Here is a 20361-nt window from a genome sequence, read left to right on the forward strand (position 1 = left end):
GGCGTTAACTCGACTGTGTAGCTGTGCTTGCTGTGGACGTACCCACAGCAGAACTAGAGCTTCACCTTTGTTTGGTACCATACTACACAGACAGCAAGGGGGATATGTATTATATAATGAAGTCAGATTTTTCTTGTTTTAATGCTTGTTTTTTATATGTAACCAGATACTATCTTCCAACAGACCAGGACCCTGCAAATTAGAGTGGAGAGCACATAAGAGCTTGTTAATCTGAATTCAGACCCAGACAACTGTTCTCTCACCGCTTCCTTGAGCACTATACATTATTTAAGCAGCTTTGTTCACAGCAATTTATAATTAAAATTCCATTCATACTGTGATGAATACAGTGCATGTAGATGTCATGTTTTTAAAAAGCAATTTCTTAAAATAAGTGATTGAAGCTGACTCAAAATCTGTTGTTGTGATTGTAATTTTATTTCATGTACAACTAGTAAAAACCACCTGCCATCAATTGTCGCTGCGACAGTAGTAGAAGTAGTAGTAGTAGTAACAGTATCTCAAAGTATTACTTAGATTTATCTCAAAATACCAAGCAAGCCCAGATTAAACAGCTTTAGTTTACTTGCTGGAGAACAATATTTTTTTAAACAAGAAGATAAAATTAAAAGGTAAAATTCAGCAAATAATAGCATCACTTTTCATAGCATGGCTTTATGTTATGTACATCGGTCACTTAAGTTTTTTCAACACTGCAGTGATATGGCTCTTGGAGATTCCTCTGAAGGCCAAAACTCTACTCACACTGTGAGCAGTTATACGGCTTCTCTCCTGTGTGAGTGCGCTCATGTTGCTGGAGATGACTCTGTTGAGTAAAACTCCTTCCACACTGTGAGCAGTTATACGGCTTCACTCCAGTGTGGATGCGCTGGTGTATTTGAAGAGTGTATAGATGTGTAAAACTCATCCCACAATGTGAGCATTTATACGGCTTCTCTCCTGTGTGGATGCGCTCATGTTGCTGAAGATGACTCTGTTGAGTAAAACTCATCCCACACTGTGAGCATTTATACGGCTTCTCTCCTGTGTGGATGCGCTCATGTTGCTGGAGATGACTCTTTTGAGTAAAACTCATCCCACAATGTGAGCATTTATACGGCTTCTCTCCGTTGTGGATGCGCTCATGTTGCTGGAGATTTCTCTGTTGAGTAAAACTCCTCCCACACTGTAAGCAGTTATATGCCTTCTCTGCTGTATGGATATGCTGATGTTGTTGGAGAGTACTCTGACGGCTAAACTTCATGCCACACTGTGAGCAGTTATATGGCTTCTCTCCTGTATGGATACGCTGATGCTGTTGGAGAGTACTCAGACGACTGAAACTCATCTCACACTGTGAGCAGTTATATGGCTTCTCTCCCGTATGGATACGCTGGTGTTGTTTGAGAGTACTCTGACGACTAAAACTCATCCCACACTGTAAGCAGCTATAGGGCCTTTCTCCTGTATGGACACGCTGATGTTGTCGGAGAGAACTCTGACGACTAAAACGCACCCCGCACTGTAAGCATTGATACGGCTTCTCTCCGGTGTGGGTACGCTGGTGTTGTTTGAGAGTAGTCTGATGACCAAAACTCTTCCCACAGTGTGAGCAGTTATATGGCTTCTCTCCTGTGTGGGTACGCTGGTGCTGTAGGAGAGTAGTCTGATGACTAAAACTCTTCCCACACTGTGAGCAGTTATACGGCTTCTCTCCTGTGTGGGTACGCTGGTGCTGTTGGAGAGTAGTCTGATGACTAAAACTCTTCCCACACTGTGAGCAGTGATACGGCTTCTCTCCTGTGTGGGTTCGCTGGTGCTGTTGGAGAGTAGTCTGATGACTAAAACTCTTCCCACACTGTGAGCAGTGATACGGCTTTTCCCCTGTGTGGGTGCGCTGGTGCTGTTGGAGAGTAGTCTGATGACTAAAACTCTTCTCACATTGAGAACAGTGATACAGCTCCTCTCCTATCTGACTGCGCTGGTAAATTTGGAAATCACCTAGACGAGTAAAACTCCTCCCGCACTGTGAGCAGTCATGCATCTGGAAAACATGTCAAAATGATTTGAGCTGAACAAATAATTGCATAAAATCAAAGTTATTAAAATTGTTATTGGAAATGTCAACTACCGTACAGTAATACAGCTTGACCACCCATTCACCCACCCTCAATGACTGTAGCACCCTAAATTTCAGGGATCCAAATATAGATGAAGCTCTTCAAGTAATATTTATATAAAACTGGAAAAGCTAAAAACATACAAATAAAGTTTTTTGGTGTATCACAGTTTTGATTTGAATACACAATACTACAACAATCTTCCACAACTGGATCTTCAACATAGAAGAGTGTGCTCTTTTTAATTTTACATTATACAATATGCAGCATTATTACGTCCCAGCTTCAAAAGAGGGTAGAAATAAAGATTCTAACCAAGATGGCGCCGGTGAGGTCAGCTGCCGTCACGACTGCTCCGACCACCTTTTCTTTGTTTTTGTTCTTTAAGTTAGTTTACAGCGTTTTAAAACCAGTCAAATTACCACCATGGAGTACATTAGTTGTGATAGAGACACTCGTGTTTCTATTGGTATACAATGTACTCACAATTCAACGTTTTCAACTCCGGATCCAAGCTGGCCAGGTGAGATCCTGAGGGACAACAAAGGACGCGACGCGAGCGGCGGCCCCGAGGGAAACGAGCCGGCGTCAGGAACAGGCTGAGAGCCCGTGCACACCGCACACCTCTGCCTAGCATCCTGCTCGCCAACGTCCAGTCACTGGAAAACAAGCTCGATGACCTCAGGGCCAGGGTAAAGTTCCAGAGAGACATTCGGGACAGCAATCTCCTCTGCTTCACCGAGACATGGCTGAACCCAGCGGTGCCGGACCACGCCATCCAGCCGGCCGGGTTCTTTTCGGTTCACCGCATGGACAGGACACGAGACTCGGGGAAGTCAAGGAAAGGCGGCGTGTGTTTAATGGTGAACAGCAGCTGGTGCAACAGCGCGAGCGTTGTTCCTCCCACACGCTCCTGCACACCAAACCTGGAACTACTGACCATCATGTGTCGTCCTTTTTATCTACCTCGGGAGTTTACATCGGTCATAATCAGTGCCGTTTATATTCCACCACAAGCGGACATGGACACTGCCTTATGCGAGCTGCATGAGCTACTCACACAGCGCCAAACACAGCATCGGGACGCTGCGCTTATTGTGGCGGGGGACTTTAATAGTGCCAACCTCAAACGCGCAACGCCGAACTTTTATCAGCACATCACCTGCCCCACCAGGGGTGAAAGGACACTGGACCACTGCTATACTACAGTCAAGAACGGCTACAAGGCACAATCTCGCCCTCCGTTTGGTAAATCCGACCACGCCGTCATCTTCCTCATGCCAAAATACAAACAAAGGCTGAAACAGGAAGTTCCGGTTCAGAGGGAGGTCGCGCGCTGGACGGACCAATCGGTGGCCGCGTTACAGGACGCACTCGATGACACAGACTGGGACATGTTCAGGAACAGCTCCGATGATGACGTCAGCGTGTTTACGGAAGCGGTTGTGGGATTCATTGGGAAACTAGCGGATGATACAGTGGAAAAAAAGACTATTAGAACATTTCCCAACCAGAAGACGTGGGTGGATAAAACCATCCGTGACACTCTGAGATCTTGCACCTCTGCCTACAACACGGGACTTGCGTCGGGGGACATGGAACCATACAAGGCATGCGGACATGTCTCAGCCTCCCTCACTCTCAGCACTGGAGCCCCCCAGGGTTGTGTTCTGAGCCCCCTGCTGTACTCTCTGTACACCTATGACTGCGTGGCCACCACCAACTCCACCACCGTCATCAAGTTTGCTGACGACACTGTTGTGGTGGGCCTGATCACGAACAACGATGAGACGGCCTACCTGGAGGAGGTTGGAAATCTGGAGAACTGGTGCCAGAGAAACAATCTCCTCCTGAACGTCAGTAAGACAAAGGAGCTGATAGTGGACTTCAGTACAAAGCAGGTGAGGAACTACCAGACCCCCGTCAACAACAGGAGCCCAGTGGAGAGAGTGGACAGCTTCAAATACCTTGGTGTTCACATCACGCAGGACCTGGCATGGTCCTGTCACATCAACACCGTGGTAAAAAAGGCCCGGCAGCTTCTGTACCACCTCATACGCTTGAGAGACTTTAGACTGCCCTCCAAGGTGCTCAGGAATTTATACTCCTGCACCATAGAGAGCATCCTGTCGGGAAACAGCACGACCTGGTTCGGGAACAGCACCATGCAGGACAGACGAGCTCTACAGAGGGTGGTGCGATCAACTGAGCGTATCATCTGCACCGAGATCCCTGACCTGCACTCGATCTACAGCAAGCGGTGCTTGACCAAGGCCAGGAAGATCGTGAAGGACCTCAGTCACCCCAACAATGGACTGTTTACTCTTTTGCGGTCTGGGAAGCGATTCCGCTCCCTGAAGGCCAACACAGAGAGACTGAGGAGGAGCTTCTTCCCGCAGGCGATAAGGTCTCTCAACCACACCACTATGCAGAACTAACACAATCTTTTCACAATCAATTAATCAATCAATTAATCAATCTCTTTTTACATCCATGGACACTATGGACAATCACACACACACCTACCTTTACATCTACACTACATGTTTACGTTTACATCCTGGACCATTGCACAAAGACACTTTAATAACCTTTGCACACCTACCTTCACATCTACACTACATGTTTACGTTTACATCCTGGACCATTGCACAAAGACACTTTAATAACCTTTGCACAAAGACACTTTGTTCTATGCATATTTGCACACCATCTTCCTTACAAAATATAAAAATTTCTCAATTTCTTAAATATTTTTGTACAGTACAGTATATTTTAATTTGTACAGTATATTTCTATTTTTATGTACAGCATATTTCTATTTTTAGTTCTATTTTTTCTAGTTCAATTTTATTTTTATTTAATTTTTCTATTGTATTTCTTTTATTCATATTTATTACTTATTATAAGCTTTAATTCTCTTTTTAAGGTCACTCGTGTAAGCATTTCACTACATTTCGTACTGTGTATGACTGTGTATGTGACAAATAAAATTTGAATTTGAGATAAGGTGGTAAGTGAATAAATGTAATTTATACTTTATTACATAACTGATAGGAGGAACTTATTCCATTAGCTAATGACTTTTTACCAAACCTTCCCACTGTCTCCCTCCTTTGTCTTTCGGCTGTTTCCTTTCAGGGGTCGCCACAGCGAATCATCTGCCTCCATCTAACCCTATCCTCTGCATCCTCTTCTCTCACACCAACTAACTTCATGTCCTCTCTCACTGTATCCATAAATCTCCTCTTTGGTCTTCCTCTAGACCTCCTGCCTGCCAGTTCCAACCTCAGCATCCTTCTACCGATATATTCACCATCTCTCCTCTGAACATGTCCAAACCACCTCAATCTGGCCTCTCTGACTTTATCTCCAAAGCATCTAACGTGGGTTGTCCCTCTGATAAACTCATTCTTAATCCTATCCATCCTTGTCACTCCCAAAGAGAACCTCAACATCTTCAGCTCTGCTACCTCCAACTCTGCCTCCTGTCTTTTCTTCAGCGCCACTGTCTCTAAGCCGTAGAGCATCGCTGGTCTCACCACTGTCCTGTACACCTTTCCTTTCATTCTCGCTGATACTCTTTTATCGCACAACACACCTGACACTTTTCTCCACCCATTCCAACCTGCCTGTACCCGCCTCTTCACCTCCTTTCCACACTCTCCGTTGCTCTGGACCGTTGACCCCAAGTACTTAAAATCCTGCACCTTCTTTACCTCTGCTCCCTGTAGTCTCACCGATCCTCCTGGGTCCCTCTCATTTACACACATGTATTCCGTCTTGCTGCGGCTAACCTTTATTCCTCTGCTTTCCAGAGCATACCTCCACCTCTCCAAATTTTCCTCCACCTGTTCCCTGCTCTCGCTACAAAGCACAATGTCATCTGCAAACATCAACACTCCTGTCTTACCTCATCTGTCAACCTGTCCATCACCAGAGCAAACAAAAAGGGGCTTAGAGCCGATCCTTGATGCAGACCCACCTCCACCTTGAACTCTTCTGTCACACCTACAGCACATCTTACCACTGTCTTACAGCTCTCATACATGTCCTGCACCACTCTAACATACTTCTCTGCCACTACAGACTTCCTCATACAATACCACAGCTCCTCTCTTGGCACCCTGTCATACGCTTTCTCTAAATCTAAAAAGACACAATGCAACTCCCTGTTACCTTTCTAGGCATAAAACAAATGCTCACCTCTGCCCTTAACCTAGCTTCCACTACTCTTTCCCACAGCTTCATTGTCTGGCTCATTAGCTTTATACCTCTATAATTGCCACAGCTTCGCACATCTCCCTTGTTCTTAAAAATTGGCACCAATACACTTCTCCTCCATTCCTCTGGAATCCTCTTACTCTCCAAGATCTTGTTAAACAAACTTGTCAAAAACTCTACTGCCACCTCTCCTAAGCACTTCCATACCTCCACAGGTATGTCATCAGGACCAACAGCCTTTCCACTCTTCATCCTCTTCAACGCCCTTCTCACCTCACTTCTACCAATATTTGCTACTTCCTGTTCCACAACAGTCACCTCTTCTACTCTTTGTTCTCTTTCGTTTTCCTCATTCATCAACTCCTTAAAGTACTCCTTCCATCTTCCCATCACCCTCCTGGCATCTGTCAGTACATTTCCATCTCTCTCTTTAATCACTCTAACCTGCTGCACATCCTTCCCATCTCTATCTCACTGCCTTGCCAACCTGTACAGATCCCCCTCTCCCTCCTTACTGTCTAGCCTAGCATACAAGTCCTCATATGCTCTTTGTTTGGCCTTTGCCACCTCTACCTTCACCTTAGTCTGCATCTCCCTGTACTCCTGTCTACTCTCTTCAGTCCCCTCAGTGTCCCACTTCTTCTTAGCTAGCCTCTTTCCCTGTATACACTCCTGGACTTCCTCATTCCACCACCAAGTCTCCTTGTCCACTTTCCCCTTACCTGATGATACACCAAGTACCCTCCTACCTGTCTCCCTGATCACATTGGCTGTAGTTGTCCAGTCATCTGAAAGCACCTCCTGACCACCTATAGCCTGTCTCAACTCCTCCCTAAAGACTTCACAACATTCTTCCTTTCTCAGCTTCCACCACTTTGTCCTCTGCTCTGCCTTTGTCCTCTTCGCCTTCCTCACCACCAGGGTTATTTTACACACCACCATTTCTGTGTTGTCTGGCTACACTCTCCCCTACCAACACTTTGCAGTCACTGATCTCTTTCAGGTTACAACGTCGACACAAGATGTAGTCGACCTGAGTGCTTCTGCCTCCACTCTTATATGTCACCCTATGTTCCTGCCTCTTCTGGAAGAAAGTATTTACTACTGCCATTTCCATCCCCTTTGCAAAGTCCACCACCATCTGTCCTTCTACATTCCTGTCCTGAAGACCAAACCTTCCCATCACATTTTCATCACCTCTGTTCCCTTCCCCAACATGTCCATTGAAGTCTGCACCAATCACCACTCTCTCACCTCTGGGGATGCTCTGCATCACTTCATCTAACTCCCTCCCGAATTTCTCCTTCTCTTTTAACTCACATCCTACCTGTGGGGCATAACCACTAACAACATTGAACATTATCCCTTCAATTTCCAGCTTCAGACTCATCACCCTATCTGATACTCTCTTCACCTCTAGAACATTCCTTACAAACTTCTCTTTTAGGATAACTCCTACTCCATTTCTTTTCCTATCCACACCATGGTAAAACAATTTGAAACCTGATCCTATGCTTCTAGCCTTGCTACCTTTCCACCTGGTCTCCTGGACACACAGTATATCCACCTTTCTTCTCTGCATCATATCAACTAACTCTCTTCCCTTCCCTGTCATGGTCCCAACATTTAAAGTCCCTACTATCACTCCTAAACTCTTGCCTTTCCTCTTCTCTCTCTGCTTACGAACACGCCTTCCTCCTCTCCTTCTTCGACCAACAGTAGCCCAATTTCCACCAGCACCCTGTAGGTCTCCCACTGTCTCCCTCCATAAATCTTAAACATAATTTTTATTCTATGGACATGTGGAACCTTTGAGTTTGAGCTAGAGGTCACAAACTGATGCCTGGACATTCTACTACTTCAGTATTTTCCAGTAGAATGCAGAATTCAGCATTTCATCAATTACAAATTCAAATTCAACAAATTCAAATTTTATTTGTCACATACACAGTACGAAATGTAGTGAAATGCTTACACGACCGCCAGTGACCTTAAAAAGAGAATTAAAACTTATAAGTAATAAATATCAATAGAAGAAATATGATAGAAAATTTAAATAAAAATTTAACTAGAAAAAATAGAACCTGAAAATAGAAATATACTGTACACATAGAACTATAATGGTGTGCAAGTATGCATAGAAAAAGTGACTTTGTGCAATGGTTATTAAAGTGTCTTTGTGCAATGGTCCAGAATGTAAACGTAAATTATGACAAATTGTCCAGGTCCTGAAGCTGCAAAGCAGTCTCAGGCCATCACACTACGACCACCATGTTTGACTGTTGGTATGTGTCATGGTGTGCACCAGTCATGGGTATGTGCCCCAATCTGTTGTCACTCCTCGCTCACTCCTTAGGCTCACTAAGTAAGTTGCCTCCCCTTCTTTAGGTGTGTGAAATGGTGTGCCTCAGAAAGCAGACACAGCTGGATAAGAATAGTTTTTAATGGATGTCTGGCTTCCCCCACATTATAAAAACAAGATGGAGAGTCATGCGGCAGATGCTAAGTGCAAAAGAGTGGGTGATGTAACGCACCCCAGGTACTTCAGGTCATAGAATTAAGTGCAGCTATTTGATATTTGCGTAAAGGACAGGTGTGAAAAGACTGCATGTGCTCCCACAGCACTCGCACACTCATAAAGGGCCAGCCTTCAGGGAACTGCCGCCCAGCTGCCGGACATCAAAAGAAAACAGGCAAGGAAAGAGCATTCCACAAATAATACAGATCATAATATTGCACTTGAAGAGTGGTGAAGCCCAATTATATTGGTAAATGATTGTGGAACAAGCATTGTATTAATGTAATATTGTATTATTACAAACAGTTACTCCCCTCATAGTGTAAACATTACATATAAGAGTTGTATAATTTTAAGCCGTTGGTAGAAAAAATCCTCTGTGCCGTTCTGTAGAACTTGTTGTTGTTAGTTCGGCTGCTCCCAGCAAGGGGTCGCCACAGCGGACCATTCGATCCTCACACATGCTTGGCACAGGTGTGGTCAGAAAGCACGCTGAATAGGGGGTGAGAAGAATTGTTTGAGATTGTGTTTTGGACAGAATCTGTCTCTTTGCCACAACCTCAACAGAGTCCAACTCCTTGCCTAGCATGGTTTCAGCCTTTTTACTCTTTTAATTACGTTGTCCAGTCTAATTTTTTCAGCCCCAACAAATCACACTATAAAAAATTACACTTGCCACAAAGGATTCGTAGAACAACTGATAATTGGTGTGGTAGACATTAAAAGACCTGAGCCATCGCAGAAAATACATGCTGCTCTGTCCTTTCTTGTAGAGTGTTGTTGTGTAACATGACCAGGCTGAGTTGTGGGTGAGTTACGCTCACACCACAAGATAAAGTCATCCACCACAGACAGGTGCACAGAGATGTCATCTTCCTATACATCCAAAAACCACAGAGTCATCAAAAGAACTTCTGCAGAAGACTCCAAAATATATCTAAAGTCGAATGTATAGAGGGTGAAAAGAAAAGGAGACAGTGCAGTCCCCTAAGGAGCATATAGGCCCATGCAGATCACTGTCTCGGACACACAGTTTTGTAATCAAACATACTGGGGGCAGGTCAGGCAGTCCATGATCAAGGAAACCAAGGGAGTGTCTATGTTCATCTTCTTTAGGTTCCACCCTAATACTATCCATCTAATGGTGTTAAGGGCACTTGAGGAAGTCAAAGTCAAATCATTCTTACATAGATCCCAGGTTTGTTGAGGTGGAAGTAGGTTAGATAAACCTACTAGGTTTATTAGTTAAGCATTCATTTATAATAATTGTAAGTTGTTCTGTGATGTCATTCCATAATTGCGTAGTTGCATTACTATTACGCACGGTAAAAGTTGTTAGGATACGGAAGTTGTGGAGAACACAAGCTTTTGACCGTAATCAAAAAACTGTAAAAAGATACAGCAAATAAGTTGTGGTAACCATAGTGGATTTATGCAAGAAAACTGTAAGAAGTGTTGAACGTTTGACATTAAAAAATAAACTAAGAGACAAAGAATTCATGGACGTCCGCGTCGTGAGTAAACCAGTTCAATAAGAAAGATACGCGTCAGAACTTGACAAGCTGAAGGTTTTGAAAAGGCCATCACAGTCCCCTGATTTAAACGTCTCTAAAAATTTGTGGGTAGATCTTTAAAGAGCTGTGCATGCAAGACGGCCAAAGAATATTACAGAACTAGAAGCCTTTTGCAAGTAAGAATGGGAGAAATCCCAAGTACAAGAACTGAAAGACTTTTAGCTGGCTATAAAAAGCGTTTGCAAGCTGTGATATCTGCCAGAAGAGGTATTACTAAGTACTGATTATGTAGGATGCCCAAACTTTTGCCAAGTGCCACAATAACTTTTTTATCTTTGTTCAATTTATGACAGAAAAAGTAACTATGCATTAATGTTTGCTGAAAACAGTTTTCTTTTCTATTTCCAAGAGAGACTGTGTTAACATCTTTTCAATAAATAAAAAAAATCACCAAAATCTTTTATTTATCAATGGGTGGCTAAACTTTTGCATACGGCTGTCGGCATGTAGTTGAAATAGCCAAATTACAATAACAAGAAAAAGTACGTGAACCCTTTGGGCTTGCGTGGAGTTTTGCATGAATTGGTCATAAAATGTGCTCTGATCTTCATCATTCAAGTCACAACAAAAAAAGAAACAGTCTGCTTACTATTGTTTTCATGTTTTTTATTAAACATAACTTTCAGGCACGGCAGAAAAATGAAGAGAGCTAGAGGTGCAGGACCCAAGTCAGGGGAACAAAATGGGCAGCTCTGGAGAAACGATCCACAATGGTCATAATGCAAGAGTTCCCCTCTAAATTTGGGAGTCCTATAACGAAAGCCAGGGCAATGTGAGACCAAGGACAGTGAGGGATGGGTAGTGGTTTAAGGAGGCCTGCTGGAGTTTGGTTGGATGACTTGTTTCTTAAAAACATGTCTCGCATGCTGCCATGAATCCTAAGATATCCTCCCTCATAGTTGCCCACAAGAAGCGATGCTGGATTAGGAACAGGGTGCGGGCCCCTACAGGTGACAGGCCAATCTGGAGCAGTGTCCCCATTCAAGTACCTGAGGGCGAATTAATTCAGGGACAAATAATGTCTCCACTCCTCAAGGGCTAGTTTGATAGCTAGTAGCTCTCGGTCGCCAATGTCATAGTTCCGTTCAGCAGGAGCGAATCAACGAGAAAAAAAGGAACAGGGATGCAACTTGTTGTCTTTGGGGCTTCTCTGAGATAGAATGGCTCCAGCCCCTGTTTCAGAAGCGTCCACCTCGACGGTGAATTGGAGGGAGGGGTCTGGAATGGTAAAAATAGGTGCCGAAGTAAATCTCTGTTTGAGGTTCATAAAGGACTCTTCTGCCCTTGTGTTTCACTGAAAGGGTAGTTTTGAGGAGGTGAAAGCTGTAAGGGGAGCAGCCACTGTGCTATAGTTCTTTATGAACCTGAAAAAATTGCCAAACCCCAAGAAGCGTCGGAGTTCTCGTCTAGAAAAGGGCGTGGGCCAGTCAGGAACCGGCCTTGACTTTGGAGGGCTCCATCTGGCTCTTGGAGGGAGAAATCACAAACCCCAGAAAAGAAGTGGATTAGAGTGGAAGAGAGCTAGAGGTGCAGGACCCAAGTGCAGATTACAGTGCCAAACAAAGGAGCGTGGTTCACGAACTTGAATAATGGAGGTGTGGAACACAGGCAGTCGAGCACTTCCGTGTTTTGGGCAGCGAGGCAAATGCTAATGATGATGTTGCGGTGCGTGAATCAAAAAGGCCAGGGGTAGCTCAGTGGTTAAGGCATTGGACTATGGTTCGGAAGATCCCAGGTTCAAACCCCACAACCACCAAGTTGCCACTGTTGGGCCCTTGAGCAAGTACAAGACGTGAGCCAGTACAAGAGTTCAAAGCCAATAAGTCAGTCAGCGAAGCTAAAAATCTGAAAGAAGAGCGAGCAGAGATGAAACCATTAACCGAAGCGAAAGGTCAAAACCAGCCGGAAACTAACAGCGAACCAGATCCAAAAACGATAGACTAGAAGCGGAAACTGAGAACAAGCGAGATCGAAAACAACTTACACGAAAAGAAACGCGAGAAACTGGGCTCTGAGGGCACGCAATAATCTGGCAACGAGACCGCGCTCTGTGCTTCCTTAAATGCCGGGAGAAATTAATTGTGAATGAGTTGCCGGTGTGTAAAATGGGCGGGGCCATATATATATATATATATGTATATATATATATATCTATCATTTATATATATGGGTCATATATATCATATTATCATATATATATATGGGTCAATGACGTGACGCCCCCTTTTTCTGTCCGGGTTAATTTTATTTTGCAGAAAAAACTAAAAAATACATAAAAAATTCTCATCTACTTGTTATACCTTCTTCACCTACTAAACCACTCTAACTTAAGTTTTTCATCATTTTTCTGCTATCCGAAGTGCCAAAACACCATATGGGGCGACCGTCCGGCCTTGACTTTAGTTAGGACAACTGGTTTAAAAACACTTTAAATCAACTTAAATATATCCCTTTTCCTAGTTGGCATAATTTTAAACATGTTTTACATCCATTGACAAAACTATAAAGCATTTGCTCATATATTTCTATCATGATATACAAACGAATGTTGTCCGAATTATGTTGATTCTATCCATTTCATCCGGGGCGACCATCAACAAACCACAATTTTGGGACTTTTATTTTAAAAAACATCTCAAGGATGGGATACAGCATCAACCAGACACAAGTGAAGACCCCCTGGAAACAACTGTATAGTAAATCAGTCTCTCTCATATAGTAAGAAAAAGGGTTTTTTTAACGGCTGTGATGTCGTACTCACTTTTGGTCATCATGTGGGGCAACCACCTCAAAACTGTGAATTATAATTTTTTTTTCACAAATCTATATTTTGATGATAAATTTGATAGTGCTTTGTCACTAGAAGAAGCTAGTTTGGTTTCTGAGGCTAACCGTTAGCCTGTTATACTTGAGTAAACTTGAAAACATCATATGGGGCGACCGAGTATCATGTGGGGCGACCACTGCTAAATGTTTTAAATGATAGATATATGTCCTATATTTGTAGTTTTCATATTCTATTCATCAATTATATACATAGAGTTAATTGTTTAAGTATAATTATTTGTATATTTTATCTTTTTTTTTCTAAATTCAGCCATTTTCCATTCCTTTTATAGGGATAAACATTTATTTTAACTGGATAATGAAGGAGACTCTGATATTATAGAATAAACTTGTGAAATAATGGTTTTCATAAAATGAAAGGGCACTAAAGTTTATCTTTCTTCATCAGTTTATCTACTTACTGATATGAGTTCAACTAGTCTTAATGATACATAAAAATGTGAATTCTGAGATATATTACGGTCGCCCCAGATGACTTTTTTAGGGCTATGTTTTATTAACTTAAGTGTAAAAACACTAAAATTACAATTTTTTTACTTTTCTTTATAAAGGCATGTGTACACTACATTCCAAATGTTTAGAAAATGGCCAAACATATCCATATTTTTGGTATTTTAAAACTGGCCTATTAAAAAGTCTTATCCGTCAATGTGACATATATATATATATATATATATATATATATATATATATATATATATATTAGGGATGCACCGAAATTTCGGCCGCCGAAAATTTTCGGCCGAAATAGCATTATCGGTTTCGGCCGAAACGTAAGAAAGCGCCGAAAATAAAAGCCGAAATTGTCGCCACGCCTCTCCCATCCTCCCGTCTCGTTCGCGCTGTCATTACGCATCAAACACGGAGTATGTCGGCGGTTTGGAAGCACTTCAAAGTTTCAGATGAGGACAGCAAAGTTGCAATATGCAACATTTTTTAATACAAACAAAAAGAAAATATTTTAAACATGTTTTTTAATGAAGCCATTTTCGGTTTCGGTATCGGTTTTCGGCCAAGTGCATCCAAAAATTTCGGTTTCGTTTTCGGCCCAGAATTTTCATTTCGGTGCATCCCTAATATATATATATATATATATGGCCCTGTGTTTATATATATATATATATATATATATATATATATATAAGAACACACACACATTCTGATTGGCCAGTGCTTAAATGTGTAGCTGCGTCACAGGTGTGTCACAGGCGTTCCTTATTGTAGTTATCGGTAGGCAGCAGCATCATCATCAACTTGATGATGTCATAATGTGAAGTAATAATACAAATTAATTTGATTGCCAGAACATCACTTGGTAGAAAAAGAAACTGTAATATGTCTGGAGCACAAAGTAAGAAAACCTCAAATAAATCAAGAGAGAGTGGCTGCAGTATGTTTTAATGTGGAAAGTGGGACTGTTACTAAAAATGCACATGATGGCAATTAGAAGAAAAATGTTTAATTAGGAGACTAAGACTTTTTAAGACTTTTTAAACAGAAGATCTATTTAGGTGAAAATAGGCTCAGACGTAGCAGGCCAGTGTAAGGTGGACAATGGGACGACTACCCAAAGGAAACCCCAAAGAAGTGTACCACCCAGGTGGTGGCATGCCTAGAATAAAGCATTGGGGTGGATCAGTGATGGTTTGGGCTGCAATATCATGGCATTTCCTAAGCCCAATACTTGTGCTAGATAGGCGCATCACTGCCAACGACTTCTGAACCATTCGGAAAGACCATGTGCACCCAATGGTTCAAATATTGTATCCTGAAGGCAGTGCTGTGTACCAATACACACAGCAAGACTGGTGACGGAGTGGTTTGATGAACATGAAAGTGAAGTTTAACATCTACCATGGCCTGCACAATCACCAAATCTAAATTTCATTGATTCTCTGCTTGGGTCCCTCAAGGCATGTAGGAAGAGGGGGGACAAAAGACCAATCCTTTCACATTGCCCCATATTAAAAAGAATCACAAGGTGTAAAGTAAGGCGAATGTGGTGGTCATTTCAACATATTACATACACGCCTAATCCAAATGTAAAACATTAAAACATTAAACTTAATATAAAGTTAGTACAGGTACAGCCATAAGCCACCAGGATCTTGTGTATGAAATTTTGTAAGCTAACTCAAGAATAATTAGAAAAGGAAAAAAGGCTCTTTCCTGTGGGTCGCAGCCCATTCAGTTTTCCAGGGAAATGAGAGAGCGGGTAAGCTGGCAAAAGAAGCAACTAAAAAATTGGATGATGAGGTCAATATCAAATTGTGAAAATCAGAGGCAAAAGGTATAGTGTGGAGAAAGGCGAAACAACAATCGCATCCAGTTTTAGGAAATACGTCAAGACAAAAACTCTGGCGACCAACATGAGAGTGTGTTCCTTGTGATACCACCTCATAATCAAATTCCACATGAGGGGAATTGGAGGGAACCCGGTTTAATTAGGTTTAAGACTTTATGGAAAAAAAGGACAACACATGCATTTCTTAAGAATTTACCAGTAGATAGCATCATCATCAATTTTTATGTCATACTGTGAGGTAATAGTTTATCTTATTATCAGATTATCATGAGGTGGATGTATGCAAGTAAACCTCTAGTAGATATATCATATAGCAAAGTAGATATATTTCTTGTTTTTTTACACTTTTCACAGTTTCCTTTGACTTGAGCTGTTTCGCTACCCTGCAAGTTGGAATCACACTAAACATGTCTGAATACCATGGAACTTCAAGGTGATCAGAATGCACACATACAGACACTCCCTTTGACTCTAAGTGCAAGTACGGTTCAGCATAACAATACAGTACAATACAATAATAATAATAGTTATAATATAGTAATCATAAATATAGTTATAAATATAGTAATAATACAGTCTGATGCTTTGCTGTGAGTCACTCCCCCTCAATTAAAATAATGTTAAGTGGTAAGTTTAGGTCATGGCTCTAAACTTAAATGGTAGTGTTTTTAATTTATCTTAGACAATAAGATAATTTATCATGATGCCTGTGTGATAACATTACCTTTAAAAGGGGTGTGCTGCTCCAATGTTTCGGCACTGTGGACAGTCTGCAGTCTGCTCCAGGGTTTCAGCAGCAATGAGTCCGGCTTGATATGTGACACACATATGATTATGTCACAGTATGACATAAAAGTTAATGATGATGATGCCTACTGCTATATTCAGGGAGAGAATACTGTGACATCATCACACTATGACATAATGGTTGATGATGATGTTGACGCCTACTGCTACAATCAAGGGAGGAAATCCTGCGACACTCTCACAGTATGACATAAAAGTTGATGATGTTGAAAAAAAAATAGATAGATTTTTATAAAGTAGTAATTAAGAGAAAAGAGAAAAAATAAATAATATAAAATAGAATAATTTGACATAGAAGATAAAAAAGGACACAATTCGCTCTGCAGTAAAAGATGAGGTGATCCATGTGAAAACTATTTAAAAAAGAAACAAAAGGGAATAATAAATAATTAAATAAATAAACCGGAATATTACAGAGTCACTGAGTTTTGAGGGCCGTGTGCAGAGGAAAGCGCGCGCTCAGCAGGCCATGGGTTGCCAGATATGTTGTTGTTATACACACATGAAATATTTAAGCTTCAGTTTAATTTCAACTATCATGGTGTCTTTCTAAACATGCAGTACTGTGCAAAAGTCTTAGGCACCATATTATATGCTGAACCAATTTGGTTATATATGTTGATCATGTCTGCATGCATTCATTTAAAAATTAATAAATAAATAACATTACAGGAGAATTTCTTAAAAAGAAAAATATATAGTACAAGACAGACCAGTTTTTAGATGATAATAAAAAAAAACTAATGTACGCTCCTGGGATTTGCTTAAAAATAGAAAGGAGCGAGTGTGACAAAGTTACCAGAAGAACTCACATTCTCCAGCAAGCTCTGTAAAACAGCTTTTTTACCTTTAATACTGCACAAATCTGTGTCTAAAATGAGTTCTTACTCCAAATATTGACTGTTTATTTTATTACAATTTATTGCTCTTTAGTGCTCTTGATAGAAGTTTATTTTATGCATAAATTTTTTTAAAAGCATCTTTTGCTGATGCCATATGTTTGTATGTGCCCAAGACTTTTTCACAGAACTTTAAGTAAAATAGTTGTTATGGTGCCGAAGACTTTTGCACAGTACTGTACATATATAAACTGAAATCTTCAGTGGAGGTGTTTGTGGTGTCTTCGGTGTATTTCGCTCAGATTACATTAGATAGCACTATTGTCAACTTTTATATCATACTGTGAGGTAATAATACATCTTCATTTGGTTACCAGAACTTCATGTGGTGGATGTAAGCGGAAGGATACGCGGCTAAACCTCTAGTAAACCATAAATATCACGATTAAACCTAATATCCGTTAACACCAATCTTTACCTTCACACCCAAAATCAAAACCGCAAGTTTACAAGTAGAAATTCACTTCCCTGGCAACCGCGCGAATGAGTTTGTTAGATTTTTTTTGGCGGTTTACACCCGGCTGTCGTGTGTATTGTCGTTTTTTAAATAAATTAATATTTAAAATTTATAACGATTTACAAAACAGAAATTAATATGTGGTGAGATGAATGAGTCAGACAGATTGTGTGTGATGCTGAATTTACTGAATGTCACTCACACACACACACACACACCCTGGGACCCAGTAACCCTCTAACACACCCATCCTTCACTCTCTATTTAGGTTCACATCATATTTCAACAGACTGAGCCCATGCAAGCTTTCTGAAATGTTTTTGTTTCAATAATTGAAATAAATAAACTAAAATATTTTTTAGTTTTCTATTTTTTTTTTTTTTTTTGGTTCGTTTGATTGAGCTCATTCACATCATTTACCTGACATTACCCATCCAAAAACCTCTGTGGTCCAAATAGGGACTGTGGAGTACAATGATGATAACCACTGTACTGTACTTATTCCCATTCTACGGCTGTGGTGGGATCTCCAGTCAGGAGCACTGGGAGAACATGCACACAGACCTAAGTTGGGAACTGAACCCAAACCCTGGAGGTGCAAGGGAACACACCTACATTATTTCACAGGCTCCTATAATTTACTGTGTAATAAATAAATAATAATACACAGTACTGATAAAGTCAATTTTATTTCATTCTCCACTATAATAGCAGTTTGTAATGTAACAATACATTAAATATATATTATTGTTTGCATATTCCATCAAATTCATGTCACAGGTGTTTCTCAATGATGTAACAGTGCAGACGAAGCTGTGGGGAAACCTCTAAATTAACATAAAACACTCTGATTGCTAACAAAATATCAGGAACATGTTATGCCCCCGTTTTGATCCCAGATGCCATTATGTAGTTATGCCATTTCCACCCATTTCATTCCTGTCTCTACACTTCACTGTAAATGCTGTTGTTTGTATTTGGAGAAATGCCTTCCTGATTTTCCTCATTACTCTGTTTGGTCTGAGAAAATAATGGTTAATATGGCATTCTTGGTAAAGTAGTAACACTGTAGTGTTACAAGAAGTATTGGGGTAGCAACACACCAAGGGTAGGGCAGAAAGTAAAACTAAAGCAAGCCGAGTTGATGAAACACATGATGTTATTATCTTGTGAATTACTTTTATACTAATGTCACTGCTTGATAATTATAGCCAGTTGAACAGTACCCACCTCAATAAAATCATACACACTTATTTAAAGAGTGTACCAGTAAATAAAGTCCCCTAATCTTGTATTAGAGAATAGCCCATAAGTATTCTGACTCATTAAACATCTTCAGCAGGCCACATCAGCTTTTCCATTACTGATGTGGCTAATGAATTGTGGTCTATTTTAGTACTCCCTGAAAGAAAACCTTGCACAGTGGAGGATATACTGTGTTGGTGGACTATATTACCAATAGCCTGACCATCTCTATTTTATATTATTCCATTTGTGGCTGACATGCTTCTGTAAACTTCTATTTAGTAATGATTAGAACATGTTACTTTGTTAACCGTTTGTAGCTTTACCTACTAATGATACTAGTATAGTTTCAGAGAAGATACCTAAAGCAAACTGACATCTGGATCCATCAATATTTCACTTAACTAAACCAAGACAAGAACAGGAAGCTGAGGCTGCAGTGGGCATAGGATTACCAACACTGAGCAGCTGTAGCCTGCTCTGAGTAATCTCGGTTCTTGGTGAGGCACACAGGATTCAGCACCAGCATCACGACGCCTCTGTTTGGCGTTTACATTGTAAATTTTTGTACATGATGTTCAGAACGCAATCCACACTTTTTTTTCACTCTGTGCCCAGCAGGTTTTAAAGAATAAAGGATTTTAGACTACATTTTTTTTTTGTTGTTGTTGTTATTGAGCAATTGCATTGCATAAAATAACAAATTATTTTTAGAATCTTTATTGTCATTATTCACAAACATAAAAACCGGAATGTTATTAAAACATTGAATATCACTTTTGTCTATCACTGTACTACATATATTTTTATTATTAGTCATTATAAATTCAATTAATTAATTAATTAATTAATTAATTAAATCTGTTATGGAATCAAAAGTTCAGGGGCTGAATCTGCTCCACCCCCACCTATAAGCCTAAAACCAACCCATTTTTAATTAAAAGGTTCTCAGCATCATAACTTCTGTCAAGTGTGTTCCCTGCTTTTAGTCAACTAAAAAGATAATTAATTTTCTACTTCTGTTGAATAAATTACCGCCAACTGTAGGTCTCTTTTTCCCTTATCTTCCCGGCCTCTTTGGCCTACATTAAAATGTTTAATGCTTCCTTCCCTGATCTGTTCTTGACTTGTTCTGTGTCTTAAAACCTTTGTCTGCTTTATTTGGTACTGCCACACACTTGTTGACAGGTTTCCCTATCAGTACCAGGGGTAGCTCAGTGGTTAAGGCATTGGACTACAGTTCGGAAGATCCCAGGTTCAAGCCCCACAACCACCAAGTTGCCACTGTTGGGCCCTTGAGCAAGGCCCTTAACCTTCAACTGCTCAGATGTGTAATGAGATAAAAAATAAAATAAAATGTAAGTC

General features: G+C 40.8%; 1 protein-coding gene across 1 annotated transcript; it reads right to left on the reverse strand.

The window, feature by feature from the left end:
• Window positions 1-732: 732 nt before the first annotated feature.
• Window positions 733-16369, reverse strand: LOC128508928 (zinc finger protein 135). The gene is made up of 2 exons (XM_053480415.1): window positions 16313-16369; window positions 733-2044 (listed from the first exon to the last, which is right to left on the reverse strand). The coding sequence occupies exon 2, from the start codon at window positions 2042-2044 to the stop codon at window positions 758-760; it is 1287 nt and encodes a 428-aa protein (XP_053336390.1). The 5' UTR covers window positions 16313-16369; the 3' UTR covers window positions 733-757.
• Window positions 16370-20361: the final 3992 nt, after the last annotated feature.

The sequence above is a fragment of the Clarias gariepinus genome, chromosome 21, assembly GCF_024256425.1.
Source record: "Clarias gariepinus isolate MV-2021 ecotype Netherlands chromosome 21, CGAR_prim_01v2, whole genome shotgun sequence".
NCBI classification, from domain to species: domain Eukaryota; kingdom Metazoa; phylum Chordata; class Actinopteri; order Siluriformes; family Clariidae; genus Clarias; species Clarias gariepinus.